This window comes from Camelus ferus, chromosome 9 (genome assembly GCF_009834535.1).
Source record: "Camelus ferus isolate YT-003-E chromosome 9, BCGSAC_Cfer_1.0, whole genome shotgun sequence".
NCBI classification, from domain to species: domain Eukaryota; kingdom Metazoa; phylum Chordata; class Mammalia; order Artiodactyla; family Camelidae; genus Camelus; species Camelus ferus.
This window is the reverse complement of record NC_045704.1, coordinates 36,659,560-36,674,187: the sequence shown is the minus strand read 5'-3', so window position 1 is coordinate 36,674,187 and position 14,628 is coordinate 36,659,560. Positions and strand designations below refer to the sequence as shown.

The 14,628-nt window shown below is 54.9% G+C and overlaps 1 protein-coding gene across 6 annotated transcripts in view; it reads left to right on the top strand.

Moving 5' to 3' along the window:
- Positions 1 to 542: 542 nt before the first annotated feature.
- Positions 543 to 14,628, top strand: part of KIFC3 (kinesin family member C3) — a 34,848-nt gene continuing 20,762 nt past the window's right edge. Inside the window, exons 1-5 of one of the 6 annotated variants that reach the window (XM_032486416.1) lie at positions 543 to 680; positions 4,482 to 4,689; positions 7,259 to 7,401; positions 10,976 to 11,114; positions 14,039 to 14,241. In XM_032486416.1, coding sequence (XP_032342307.1) covers positions 4,524 to 4,689; positions 7,259 to 7,401; positions 10,976 to 11,114; positions 14,039 to 14,241 — 651 coding nt within the window. In that variant the 5' untranslated portion in view covers positions 543 to 680; positions 4,482 to 4,523. Of the gene's footprint in view, positions 681 to 4,481; positions 4,690 to 4,766; positions 5,061 to 7,258; positions 7,402 to 10,975; positions 11,115 to 14,038; positions 14,242 to 14,628 lie in introns of those variants that run through there. The other 5 variants (XM_032486414.1, XM_032486415.1, XM_032486418.1 and 2 more) reach the window with 5 other exon arrangements.

Here is a 14,628-nt window from a genome sequence, read left to right as displayed (position 1 = left end):
TGAGAATGTGAAAGTGTGCACGTGTACTAGCTAGAGTGTGTAAGGGCATATGCAGAAGATCAAGAAAACGCGTACTAGAGTTCGCAAGAACGTGTGAAGGGCAGCAAGGGAGCACTTGTGAGAAGCGTGTGTGAGTAGTAACCGGTGCATTGCGTGCGTGTGAAAGTTTTGTATTAGGATTTGAAGAGGTGCGTATGAAAGTGTAAGTTTAAAAGCAAAAGCATGCATGTAGGAATGAGCACGGGAATGTGTGTGAGAACATGAATGCTTTCGTGTGAACTCACTAGAGTGTGTGTGCAAACATGTGAGAGTCACGTGTACTGTGTGTGAGCACGTATGACGGTGCGTGTGCGCCAGGGATGAGTGAGCACGTGTGCACGGGCGTGTGCGGGGCGTGGAGAGACCTAGCGGGAAGGTCTGAGCGGAGTGGGCGGCCCCGCGTGTGAGTGTGAGTGTGTGCGGGAGCGCGCGCTGCCCCCCCGCCGGGGTCGGAGCCGGTTGCCATGGGAACGCGCCGCGGACCGAGTTAATCATTTCCTGTGGAAAGAGTGCGGGAGGGGCGGGAGCGGGGCGGGCCGAGGAGGCGGAGGCGTGGAGCTGCCTCCTGCCGGCGGGCCGGGCCGGGCAGGGCCGAGCCCGGGGCGCTGCGGCTACGCCAGGGTCCTGTCTCCGCTAGGCCGGTGAGTCCGGGGCCCGGGCGAGCAGGGGGCGGGCTTAGCTCTCAGGGTCCGCTCAGCCCGTGGTTGGGGTGCCACGTCCGGGATCCCCGTGCCCGGCGCGGGGAGATCCAGCCCTGCGCTATCCTGTCCCCCTGCTGCCCCTGGCGCGGTCCAACTCAAGCCGAGTAGGGCATAGGGGCGGCACGTCCCCTGGGATCAGAGCAGCCTCAGGATCCCCTTCTCAATTTCAATGGCCCGGGAAAGCTGGACCATACCGGGAACCGCCTGCCCGTCAGCGCCGCCCCCTCCCCTGGCAGAGATTCCCCGCATCCGCAGGGCTCCCCTGAAGGCTACCGTTTCGGGCCCTCCCACCACGTACGTCCCCTGGGCAGTTCGCTTTCTCCTTCCCGGGGCTGGGGTCGGGTAGGCCAACCTCGAGTTTAGGAAGGAGGGTCTGGGCCGGTCCCCTCCTGGGCAGTGGGGAATTGAGCCTTTGACAGCGGCAGGCTGGGGGGGGGGGGGTAGGGGAGGGTCCCAGCAGGGAGGGCGAGCTAGAAGCCACCTCCTTCAACCCCTGTTGTGAGTTAGAGCAGAACTCTGGTGCATTGGAGGGCCTCGTCCTGGCAGATTTTAAAGAGGAAGCTGCGTTTAAATTCTGAAGTACCATTTGCTGCCACCCAACCCCCCAACACATCTGTCTCAAGGTTAGGAATCATCGCCACCCCTGGCCTTTCCCCTTCCCTGGGTTTCTGTCTGCCTGAGGCACCTATCCTGGCCCAGGCTGTCCCCCATGCCCTTGATAAAAGTAGCCGTTTCCTTGGCCAGAGAGTCATTTGCAAGGAATGCAGTCTCAGAATGGAGCCCTGTATTTGCAGTGACTGGACTTAAGGGACTTAAAAGTGATGAGTTCTGCTATCCTTATGGGCAGCAAGGAGCAGAGGTTTTGAAATGGGGTTGACCTCCAAAACCCAGGACTTGTGACGTGTGCAAGGGAGGTCCCAGCCCCTGCCAACCTCGCTGACCTTCTACCTGCTCTCCCAGGGAGACTGAGCCTCCGGGGCAGCAGTCTCTGGGCAGTTGTCAGGTCTGTCTCCCAATCACTGCAATATCCCTGGTCTGAGGAGGGGGGCTGCAGCTCTACCACCCTGGCCTAAACCTGGAGAGGCAGATGCCCCTCTCCCACAGCCAGCTCTTCTGCATTCACCCATCACTGGAGGGAGGTCAATGAAAAATAAAATTTGGGCATTCTTTGTATATGCCAGTATTGTTCTGAACACTGTATATATGTATTGTGTAAACTTTACGACAACCCTGTAAGGTAGAGTTCTCCCCATTTCACAGATGGAGATACTGAGGCACAGAGACAAAGTAATTCTCCAGGGTCACACATCTAGTAAGTGGCACAGCTGGGTTCTTAGCCAGTTTTTGGTCATTACCACTCTGTTCCCCAACCCCCTGCCCCATGAACAAGGATTTTGAGTCTCCAGCCTTGGACTACTTGAAAGTCCTTGGTTCTTTTGACCTTCACACCCCTCCAGCTGCTAAATTCAGCTGCTTTTTCCTCTTCAGGATCTTGCACACATCCTTCCTCTTTCTTCCTGATATCTTTCTGACTGCCTTCCAACTTTCCTTCCTGAAAGCCACAGAAATATTGTGTTCTCCTGTCCCCTCCTGCCCCTCAGACTTAGCTGATCTCCTTAAAAGTCTTCTCCCTCAACTGTGGAATCAACCTCCATCTCACCTTCCCAGCGGCTTGGCATGCAGGTGGAGCCCTCAGCTGGTCCTCAGGGTTGCTTGTGTGTCCAGCTCTGTGCTGAGCAGCCTGGAGAAGGGGACATCTGGCTGTTTCTCCCAGATCATCCACTCCATACTGGTCCATCTCCATTTCCTCAGTGGCACTGCCCACATACTGGCTTAGCCTCCACCCCAACATTTGGCCCACAGCCCTGTCCTCCTCCCAGAGAGACTGTACCCAGGAGCCTCCTCCTCCAAGTTTTCTTCCTCAGTCACAGAAGGCAGAGACCAGGACTCCCTAGCCAGGACCCTGGCATCCTTCCAGGGCTCAGCTCTGGGAACATCCGTCACCAGATCTTGGGGCCACCCATCCTTGCACTCTTACTTCTTTTGCCTCTTGATGCTTCAGTCATTCCTGCCCCTCTGTGACCTGGTATGCTCAAATCTCTCCTATTCTAAATACCACATCCTCTCCTTCCCATCCCTCCACAAAGAGAAGGAAGTGGCAGCTTCCTCTAGCCCCAGCCCATCCCTTGGGCCTCACCAGGTCTGCCCACTGCCCTGCTCCATTGACCTTTTCCCTTAAGAATCCCCCAGGTGCTTTCTTCCAGTTTGATCTCTCTGTGGCATGGTTCCCTGGGAACTGACTATCCTCTCCTTCCCACTCACTCTCATCACCTCTGAGGACTCTGTACCTGCCTAGTGTTTCTGCCACCTCTGATCTTCCTTCTCCAGCTTTCCTTCCCACCTGGAGTGAGCTCTGTCCTCCCTGGTTGCCTCTTGTCCTGCACCACCTTTGGCGATTGCATTGTTATCTGTGGCATAGTGACCCCCATCATCCTCCCAGCTCTGCTTCTCCATCTCTAGCCCTGCTCTCTTCCAAGCTTCAGTCTGAACTGTTGTGTGCATTCATTTTAGGGCATTCACCCAAGAAGCCATCGCCAGCTGTTTGGTGTGGATGTAGCTGCTATTCCAGGCAGGGTGCTATGAGCTCTGCCCTAGGGAGATATAGAGGGTCAGGGGAGGTTGATACCATTCAAATAAATATCTTTACTGCCTGGTAGAAACTGGTCAGTGCACTGAGGGATGGGGAAAGTAGTGTACTGCCCAGGTAGCGCCATTAGGAATTCTTTGGGTGCCTCCAACTACATTTAAAACCAAAAGCAAACTGCACATTGCTTCTCTGAGCTGACGTGGCTTCTTCTGAAAATGGTGTCACTTATTGTCCAAGTCTAGGACTATAGCTTGGTGTCACCTTAAATGATCTCAAAGCTGTTTTGCACACAATAGGTGCTCAGTAAAGACTTGGACAGTAATTGAAGTCTGTTCTGTTCATTTGCTCAGTTCATAAGGGCCCTATGGGGCTTTCCACCTGGACCAGTGTTCCCCACCCCCACCCCTGTTCTCCCGTAACACCTGGTTCTTCCCTGTATCTTGTTCTGATTATGAAGGTCTGTTGAAGTGTTTACCTGCCTCCTGACAGGGAGCTTTGAGGCCATGTCTTTCCTGATCAAAGAGGAACCCTGGCGGGTGCCTGGCAGAGAGCAGGTATTGGATAAATAATTATCAAATAAAGAATGAATGAATTTTTGTATCTCAGCTGCTAACCTGTTGTCTGCCAGTTGTAGGTGCGGAGTGAGGGCTACTGGAATACATGAATGAGCTGATTTTAAGAAGGAAAAAAAAAAATATATATATATATGACTGACTTGTCACTGGCCCCAGTCAGGGCCCCTTCTGAATAGATTCATGGAGATGCTGTTGACTGGTGCTTCCTCCATGTAAGGCTGTGACCTGTCTTCATGCTGCCAGGCTCAGAGTGGAGGAGTTGAGATGTGGGGTCTCCACATGGGCTGCAGATACACCTGATGGGCTCCTTGCCACTTCTGAGCCTCCCTTCTCCTTAATAATCACCCTGAAACGGTGATAGGCCCTGTTTCATCCAGTGAGTCCAGGGGGTCCTTAGGGGACACTGGAGTTGGGTCTCTGGGTAACAGATGACCCAGTTTCTCGGACCCTTCTAGATGGCCGGCTCCGATCTGCTGAGGGGTGCCGGCTTCAATCTCATCTTTCTTGCTCTCTTCGCAGGCTGCCCGGCGTCCAGAGGAGGCTGCTGAGCCCCGCCGGGCCATGGTCCCCTCTCGCAGGACGTGGAACCTGGGAGCCACGCCCTCGCTGCGCGGCCTGTGGCGAGTGGGCCGGGCCGGGGAGCCGGAGCTGAGGATGGCTCGCCCCGCCCCAGCTGGCCCGGCCGCCCGCCCTTTCCCACACACCGGCCCGGGGAGGTTGAGAACTGGTGAGTCCGCATTTTTAAAATGCCTCTTTATTTCCCTTCCTTCCTCCAGATACCAGCGATGAGACCGGGGTTTCTAGCAAGTTCCTAGGCTCAGTCAGAGCTGTCAGGTAATTACAGGGTACCGGCAGCCCGTGAGCCGGGCGTGGAGTCAGGGCGTCAATTTCTCTGGGCACTCCTGCCCCGCGCCCGTCTGTAAAGAGAAGCCAGGGACGCCGAGTTAAACGTTAATGCAGTCTGTGGAGCAGGGGGGAACGCCGCGGACAGCCACGCGCTCCCTGACCCGGCCAGGTCCTTGTGGCTCTGCGATCCGCAGGTCCTCGGCGGAGTGCTCGTGGTCTCGCTCCGGTTTCTGCCCGCGGCTGGTAAACAAGGTAGGTGAAGTGCTGCCGGGCGCCCTGAGCAGCGCTGACACTTGATTCCGCCACGACTCGCCTGCGCAGCGCGGGTAGTGTAAGGAGTGGACTGAGGCTGCTTCAGAGCATGACCTGGCAGGGAGTGGGCGCCACGCGCTCCTTTTAGGTGCCACCCAGGGAGGCCGGACAGAAGGTGGGCAGTGAGGGAGTCTAGGCCCCTGCTGTCCCCCTGGGGGAGCTGTCAACACCAGCTCTCCTTTCTGGGTCATGTACCCTGGTGCCTCCAACATCAAGAAGTGGGCAGCTCCTCTGAGTCCGGGTGGGGGCTGGATCATCAGACCAGGGAGCTGCCCCATGACTGCTGACCTTGGCTTGGGCAGATCATCCTGGAAGTGCTTGGGGAGAAAGGGATCTTCAGGGAAGATCTCCTTGGGGGTTTGCTGTCTGACTGCTCCTGACCTACCAGGAGAGGGGTTTAGATTACCAGCCTGTCTGAGCTATCAGAGTCCCTCCAAGCCATCAGGTCCAAGCCCCTCAATGTACAGAAGGGGAAACTGAGGCCCAGAGAGGGTACACCTCAAACTCCAGTTCCCTCTCTCCCACCTCAGTTGTGTTGTGGCAGCCAGAATTTTGCCCTCTGAAGTCTCTCTGCAGGAGATAACAAGGCTGGGGATGACCCTGGAAGCCTTAGGGAAAAGCTTGGGCTTTTGGGTCAGGTAACCCCAGTTGTCTGGGAGGGGCTGAACATGGTCTATACCCCACAAGGTTGTCCAAAGGATTACAAATGTAATGTAATATGAATGAATAGTATTGCTATTCTGGTTTAAAAAAAAAAAACAATTGAATAAAACCAAAAACCTCTTCTCTCGGAACACTAAAAAACAAAGCAAAATAAAAAAAACCCACAAGAAAACAAGAACAGAGAAAAGTATAAAAAAGAAAATAAAAATTACCTATAAGCTTGTCAGTAAATATTTTATACAGCTCCTTCCAGTCTTATGTGTGTGCATATTGGTTTATTAAATGAGTATTATGAAAATTATATGACCAGACAGACTTTTATGCACTTTTAAAATGTAAAACAAAGATTCAGTGAAATCCTGTGTATGAAATGCTGTAAACATAGTGCCTGCTGCTGGGTGATCTCAGCCAGTATGGTTGCTTCTGGGCCCCTCTACCCCCACTGGCCTCTTATCTGCCTTGAGCCAGGCAGGCAAACAGAGGGTGGGTTAGCACATGGGATGGGAATACTGGCTCCATGTGACCCTGGGTGCCTTATTAACCCTTTGGGGCCTCCAGTTCCCACCTCTCAAAGTTGTTTTGAGGAGCTGACAGCCTGCATCTGTGGCCACTTTCTGTGTGAGCACTTTACTTGTGTCACCCCATTTAGCCTTCACGCAGGACTGTGAGGTTGTTCCTTATGCCCATTGTATTGACAAGGCAACTGAGGATCAAGGAGGGCATTAAGGCCTGGGAAGCTCTTCACCCAGTGCTGGCATTTAGGATATGATTTCACCCCAGGGTGATGGCTCTGCGGCTTGCCATGTGAGGCGAGCCTCCCTCCAACCCCTGTCCTACCCCACAGGCTGTGATGGGAGGTGGAGGGGGGGCAGTGGATGGGGCGTCAGTGCCACAATTGGCTCTCTCCCCTCATCCAGGGAGGCAGGCAGTACATCAGAGGCTCGAGAGGATGTGCTTTAACTGGTCCTGAATGTGCTTTTGGAGGCCGCAGGGACCAGGCCACCCAGTGTGAGGTTGGTCTTTGTGAAGGCAGGGGAGAAATTGCCACCTAGAGGCAGCCTTGATAATGAAGCTGCGGCCCCAGGGTGCATCTCCTGTGAAGATTAGTGCAGCCAGGGTGGTGTTGGCTTCCTTCTGCTGCTGTCTGTGGAGGGTGCTCAGGGGCAGCCCTAAGGCCACTGTTGAGGGAGGAGATCCTCCCACCCCCGACAGGGTCTTGGGCGACCTCCTGCAGAGGATGGGGCGGGGGGGGGAGGGCGGCTTTTGGTTAGGAGAGAGCCCACCCGCTGCCCAGTGCCAGGCCTTCCCTCTATGTAGGGCAGGCATGTGAGGGCGTGTGAGTCCCTCCTGGCAGTGCCCGGGCCGGCCCGGAGTGTGTGAAAGTGGAGCTCAGCCGCAGCCCTGGCCAGTGGTCCCTGGCCAGCAACCTCCAGCCAATGTCAAACGTCTCACCTGTCTCCTCTGTCCTGGGACAGGGCGTGGAAAAGACACCCCGGCCGGCGGTGACGAGGACTCTGGCACCCGAAGTGCAGCCCGCCCGGCCCTAGCTCAGTGCCGAGCCCTCAGCGTGGACTGGGCTGGCCCCGGGAGCCCACACAAGCTCTACCTGACCGTGCAGGTAAGCCCTGGGGCCTTCAGAAACACTGGGGGTCGAGCCCAGCCAATGTGTCTTGGCCCTCTGAGCTGCAGCAGCTGGGTCTCCGACAGGCTTCCCTGGGGAAGGAAGCACTGAGGGAGACCTGCGACCTGCCTTGTGCCTCTTTGCTAAGCTCCTCAGAGCACATCCGCCCTCAGCCTGGGAGGATGGGGCAATTTGCTTTATTAGATTATCTCGGGGGAAATCTCACAGGAGATGACAGCAGCTTTTCAGCCACGCCCTGGTTCCAGTGTTAAAGTGAGAAATGTGGGGCCTTCTTTGAAAAACTGTTAGGAAGATGGTTTTTAGGGAAGCTGTTTATTCCCACTGGGGCATGAGAGACTATGGGGCTGTAAGTGCATTTCCTTGTTTAAAGTGAGAATCTAAAGCTAGATAGAGGGCTTTGTCAAAACTTGGGTTCTTTTCTCTTGCAGTTATCACCAGGTGACTTTTAAAAGACAAACTACATATATATGTATAGTATTTGGTTGTAGAAATAATACATCATGATAGCAATAATAATAGCTACTACTTATGGAATACTGACTTTGTACCAGGCATTGTGCCATGTATTGTATCTCACATCAGAACAAGATGCAGTTGCTGTTTTATGTGAGTTTTATGAAGACTCAGAGAGGTCAAGTAACTTGCTACTGGTCACACAGCAAGCTGTGATCTGAACCACTAAATGTGATGAGCTTTATAACATATGGTGTAAAGAATTCACACAGGGCTGGGATATAACATCTAGAAACTGAATGCCTTCTGTAGTCCTCCATCTTTGAGAAATTTACTGTTAAGAGTTTGTTGTTTCTTTCTCTTTCTGATACAACCACTTGATTATATTTATACAATTTTTTTCTTTATCATTATCTTCTATTCTTTGACTCTTTCCCTCAACAGTAACTCTTGGTGATTTCTTCGTGCCTGTCAATACATAGAGAGCTACCTCATTCTTTTAAAATGCTGCATAATATTCTACTTCAGGGTTTATCTAATTGATCCTCTGTGTTATTTCTGATTACAAAGAGCTCCTTAAAAAAAATACCTATGCATTTATGCAGCTATAGCTTTGAGCAATTTCAGGACAGTACAGGCTCTGTACTTTTTAAACAAATGCATTTGTTAACAGATATTTATGAAGTGCCTACTGTGTGCTGGGTGCTGGCACACAGCAAAGAAGAGAAAATAGACCCAGCAATCTAGCAGAGGGGCCAGGAGTAATCAAATGATCACACATGTATGAGCAAACTGGGAAGGGCCATTGACACAGTGGCAGAGGATGAAGGACCAGAGTTCTGCGGGGCTGTTGCCAAGGCCCTGCCCCCAAGAAAGCCTGTGCATGAACGGGTCCACCTTGGAGGGACATGTACAAATGGAGTGTGGGAAACATGTATCCTTTGAGTGTATCCTCCCTTGTGTGGCCCGAGCCTGGATCTGAACATGGACCCCTTGCTTGTGGCTTCAGGGACAATCTCGGGCTTCAGGGACAATCTGGGCTTCAGGGTTTTTCTCAGCCTGTCTTCTGTGATTCATCTGAGAACTGAACCAAATGGTCCTTCATTTATCTCTGAGGTCTATGAGAAAAGCAGGTCTGGTACAGGAACAGTTAAAGAAACTGGAGAACCCATTTTATATCTGACTTGAGCCATTGGTAGTTAAATCGGGAGGTGGTTAGAAACTGGCAGCCTTGAGTTGGGTGGTGGCTCTGTTCATGAATTTTGATTATGGGGTGTTGAGTTGTGGTTGCTGCTGAGTCCTGGGGTCAGCAGATCTGCTGAGGATCTGAGACGCTCCCGCCAGCAACTAGTTTTCACATTCATGTCTTTCTGGGCCCCAAGAAGCTCCATTATGTTTATAGGAGCTTCGAGGTTGGGGGTGTGGGACTGAAGTAGGGACCCAGGCACAGTGAGGTGACTCAGTGGGGACCTCCCCCGCCAGCCTCTCAAGTGGTGAAAACCTGAAATACTCCCTTCAGAGGTGCTGCAGAAATTCCCAACCCCCCCGGGGGGCCTGTCTACCCTTCCTGTGGCTTGGCCAGCGGGCCAGAAATAGTGTAACCTTTGCTCTGGACGGCAAATGGAAACTTCCAGCTGCCGCCGTTGCCGCCACCAATGATAGGGCTGCTCGTGCTGGTGTGGCAGTTGGTCAAAGAGTAGGGACAAAATTAAGTTGGCGGGAATTTTCCTAAATACAGGAGACTCAACCACTGCTTCTCAAGTAGAAAGTGGGGTCGAGCGGGAGGGAGTGAATTGTGAACTAACTAACTGCGGATACCCCTTTTCTCTGCTTGTCCATTCTCCTTATTGGCTTTTTGATTATGAAAGTTAAAAAAAAATGAAGGGGCTCCCCATTGTCTCAGTGACTCTTCACACCAGCTCTGTGAGGCCAGTGGTTTCTGTTTTAAGAATGGGGAAATGAAGCTTCAGGAAAGGTAAGTAACTTGCCTAGGGTCACACAGCTCACCTGAGCCAAACTTCACACCCGGGCCTTTCTGACTCTGGGTTCTGGGCAGTTTTTAAACACAGCATTTGTCTTTTTGTTTTGAGTACGGTGGGCACAAAGACACACACAAGTGTCTGTAATCTCCCTTCCCAGGCAGCTTCTGTTATGGAAGATAACAAAGTAGAACACTATAGATGCTTATAAGGTTAAAAATGGGAATGCCAAAAAGGTTCAAAATGAAATGTAAATCCTTTCCCTTCTTCCTACTTTCTCTCGGCTAAGTTTCTTTTTATTCCCTGCAAAGTTTAAATGATGCCTGCTTCTCTTCTTGGCTCTCCACCGTCACCTGACCTCCCAGAGAAAAACAGTGTATATTTCCCCACATTTCCTTTTCGAGGCCTGTTTTATTTCCATTGTCCTTAAATGGGATCAGACCTTACATGGGGTTCTACTGCTTGCTTGGGACGTCTTTCTGTGTGACTTGCAGGTGACTTTCTCTGGATGAAAGACTCTTTCTGTTCCTCCCCTCCAACTCCCCACCTTCCTGCCTCAGCCTTCTTTGCCTTGGTTCCTCCTTGATCAGGAGACAGGGTCCTGTGTTCCCGGATAGCCATGCTGGGTGGGTAGGCCATGACCTTCCCCTGCTCATGTGGACCTGTGTGTCACCCAGCCCTTGGCAGTCCGAGGCTGGTGCTGTCTGGGGGATGGGGACAGCTGACATCAGGGGAGGGTTGCCCTGTACCTGGTGGAGCTGGACAATACCCCTGAAGCTAGGAGGCCCTTGCACTGGTGACTCAGGCCTCACAGGTCAGTCGAGTGAACTTCACTTGAGGATGTCTGAGTGCCCAAGAACCTTCTTTGCTGGTACAGATGGCTGGCTGCCGATGAGGCCAGAAGAACACATTGCCACCATCCCGCTGTGAGTCCTGGGCACGTTTTCTTCCAGACTCCAGGCCTCGTTGTTCCCACCTACCCACCCACACAGTGAGGGGTGGACCCGCTGGGTCTGGGGTCCTCACCAGCTCCAGAAGCACACCATCCTCAGGCTCGAGGGGGGTCCCCTCCCACTGCCAGTCCCCTTCATGTGAGGATTCTGGTTGTGTCTTGGCAGCAGGCCCTGCAGGACAAGGGGTGCAAGAGCAAGAGTCAGGGGACAAAAGAAGAGAAATCCCCGAAGAGGCAGGCGCCGGCCCCCAGGCGGGACGGGGAGGCCCAGGAAGCTGGTGGTGCCATGAATGTAGAGAAAACAGGTAAAGGAAGTCTGCCTGCTGACTGGAACAGCCCTGCTTAAGGCTGGCGCCGGAGGGGAGGCTCCCCACACACTGGCCTCCTCACCTGGAGGTGGCCGCCCTGACGAGTGACTCAGAGACCCCAGCCTGCCCATCCCCACTCCAGGGACACCCTCCTCCCAGCGCCACCGGGCCCCAGTGATGATAAGAGGCTTTGGCCAGTACTGGCTGGGGTTGAATTTCCCTGCTTTTTGTCTTTTCCTCAGTGCCTGTCAAAAGCAGGGCGAGGGTGGCAGCCTCAAAGACGCCACTGCCTGCAGGGAGAGGCCTGACCCCCTCCTCTTGTATCCATGGGTCCATCCAGGACCCACTCTGCTGCCTCGAGGCCAGGAAAGAGGAGCTGGCGGCTCCACTCTTCTCTGGTGAGGCTGACAGGTTCTGGAAGATTCTGTGGGCCCCCTCTGTGGGGCTCCCCTGCAGGAAGCCTGAGCCCAGCAGTTACTGGGAAGAAGCATCCTCAAGGAGCCTGTGGGGAAGGCCAAGGGTGAGGGGGTTAAAAAGAACCAGCCTTTCTCCTGTTTTCCTCCTCCTGTCACCAGAGGGTGATTTGTGTGTCTGAACTTGGACGGGGCAAGGAGCCACTCCTTCTCTGAGGTTGTTCCAGAGCCGCGTTCACCCGTCTGGGCCCCGGGCGCTCGTGCTGGGGCAGGTGTTGAGGTCTGGTCAGGGTGTGGGCTGACAGGCCTTGGGATGGTGGGGGCATCGTCCAGCCAGTCCTGAAGACTGACTCTTGTCAGTGGGGCGGGGCCTCCCTGAGCCTGAGTGCCCTTGAGGGGCAGTGCCCAGGCAGGGGCTCTGAGATGCTCTTCGGAAAACTCGAATTGACCAGTGACCTACTATGATGGTGGGAGGGTCCCTCAGTCCCTCACCCTTAAGTGTCCCTTTGAGCTCATATCTCCCTCCTCTGCTGACCTCCCTTAGCTGCTTTCCCCTCTTTCGGCTCCCTTGGCACACAGGCTCTGTGCCCAGATCAGGATGAACTCCCCTGGCAGTGGCATCTGAGGGTGTCTCAGAACCAGTGTGAGATGAGCAGGGTCCCAGGCGAGAAGGGCTATTCCATGTCCTGCTGGGTAAATAACACTCACACCTGCGCATCCCTCATGGGTTCCAGGCTCTTTCCCAAAGTGGCCTCTCTGGGGCAAGGACCACTGTCCCCATTTCACAAAGAAACACCCTGAGGGGATCCTCCCACACGTCTCTGAAGTGGCAGAACCAGCTCTCGGACCTGGCGTCCAGAGCGTTTCCTGCTACACCACGGCTGTCTGCAAAGGCAGAGGGCCCTGCTGGTCACATGCTGCCCATGGCAGCCCCGTGTGCCAGCCTGGAAGCATCTGTCTGACCTCGCTCTCTCTAGAACAGATAGCAGAAGCTTGGCCAACGGTGTGTGACATGCATGCTGTGTCACATGCAGGCCGCACGGCCAGGGCCCCCAGCCAACCGGTGACGGCCCCTGTTCCTGCTGTCCAGAGGGCCTTGAATCTGAGCCGTCCCTCGGGGCTGGGAGGAAGGGAAAAGGCAGCCTGTGTATACTTGGCCTGCTGTCTTTAGAGTGAGAGCAGCTTCTCACTGTCTACCTATCCTGGGGCCCGTGCTGAGATGTCCTGCCCAGCCTGGAGGCAGCTTCATCCACACCCTCACCCCACTCCAGCCCAGTCCAAAAACCAGGCTGCTGTTTTGGCTTCCCTGCCGTCTCAGTGAGCACACTTGCTGCCTCCCTGTGGGTGAAGCTGGGGTGTGTGACTTTAGGTGCAGGTGGCTTCGTTCCCAGAGTCTGGGCCACACCGCCCTCAATCCTGCCCACACAGGTCTGCGGCTCCCCGGACCTGGCGTGGGGGAGCCCAGACTCCCTGGTGCTCTGAGGCATGGTGGAGGCTCTCAGCCAGCAGTTGCCACTCTCCATACTTCACTCTTGGACACTTTATCCTGCCTCTTGGGCTTTGGCCAGGACCCATATTGGGCTGCCTGAGGAGGGAGGCAGATCCCCTGCCCTTGCAGCCTCTCCTCTGCCCCACTACCCCACCTCCTTGACAGCTTCCCAGCTGCAGAGACCATGGCCGTCCTTGGTACCATCAAAGCAAGCCATGGCAAGCATCCCAGGCCCCATCGGCAGTCACAGGCCTTGCTTCTGTGTCTCTGTCCTTCCATTCGTCCGTGTCTCTGTGTCTCTCCTGCTTCTGGTGACCAGACAGTGGAAGGCTGTGGGAGGAGGAGGACTCAGGCTGAGGCCCTGCCCGCCCCAGTATTTATCCCTTCCTCCTGCTTGTATGGTCCCTGTGTTCAAAAGTTCCACAGAGCGCAGGGGTCTGCCCCGGAGCGGGCCTGGCTGTGTTCCTGCCCATGTGCTGTGTTTGTCCCCGTGACCTGGTCTGTCCGTCCATCGCACACACACACCTTCCCTTGCTTCTCTGTGTACAGGGGACCACTCCCCGTGGAAGGTAGGGGGCAGGCTGGGGAGTCCCTGCCTCTCTGTATTCTGGAGAGAGTTTGGAATTTAAAGAAATTATGTTCCCCTAAGAATAGTGTTTTCTGGGAAGAGTACAGCTGTTGCCAGAGGGATGGCTTTCTCAGCTGCAAGTCCTCTCAGGCTGGCCATGGAGAGGGTATTGCCCATCAGACCTAGAACACTGGCTTCAGGGGAATAATCAGTGAAAGTTGCTTTCTGAAGTCCTGGTCCAGGCAGTTTGGTTCCCCAGCAGCTGCCTGCCAAAGTGGTTCCTGCGAGGCAGGCCCCGGAGGCCCCCGGGTAACCCATGCTGCTGCTGCCCCAGCCCTTGCCCGGCTCCCCCAACCCCTCTGCTTGCATCCTTTCCCCGTCCCCATGGTCCGCCCTGCCATGACAGGCTCCCTCTCCTCACCCTGCTGATCGGCCGCTACTTTGCTCATAGGTGGGCGGCTCTTTGGCAGCGGGAGGCGCTCGAGCCTGTCGGGGCCGCCGGGTGCGGCCCCTGTGGTACATAGAATGGTGGAGGCCATGTCCCAGCTGCAGGAGGAGAAAGCCCAGCTGCAGGAGGAGCTGGTGGCGCTGCGGGAGAGGCTGGCTGTCCGCGACAGTGATCGGCAAGCCACATCCACCCAGCTGCAGCACCAGGTACCTGGGGAGGACGGGACAGGCAGCAGCCACTGCTCGCTGTGGAACAGGCCATCACCCAGGGCACCTGGGACCCACCAGGCCTCCAGCATAGTGGACAGGTGGGGTATCCTCTCCTGGACTGGGAATGCACAAGAGGGCCAGGTGGCAAGAATCAGAGGCCAGGGCCTCCCATCCTGGTCATCTACGTGCTCCATTCCTCGTGGTTACCAAGGGCCAGGCCCTACCTCTCCAGAAGTGACAGGCAGCATGTGCAGACGTGAGCAGAGCAGGAAAGCACAGGGATGCTCCTGCCCTGAGGCTAGTTACTGAGTCCACCCGAGCTTCCAGGGTGCCCTGGCTTGGCAGCGCAGGTGGACACAACTCATCGCACAGGTCACCCCACAG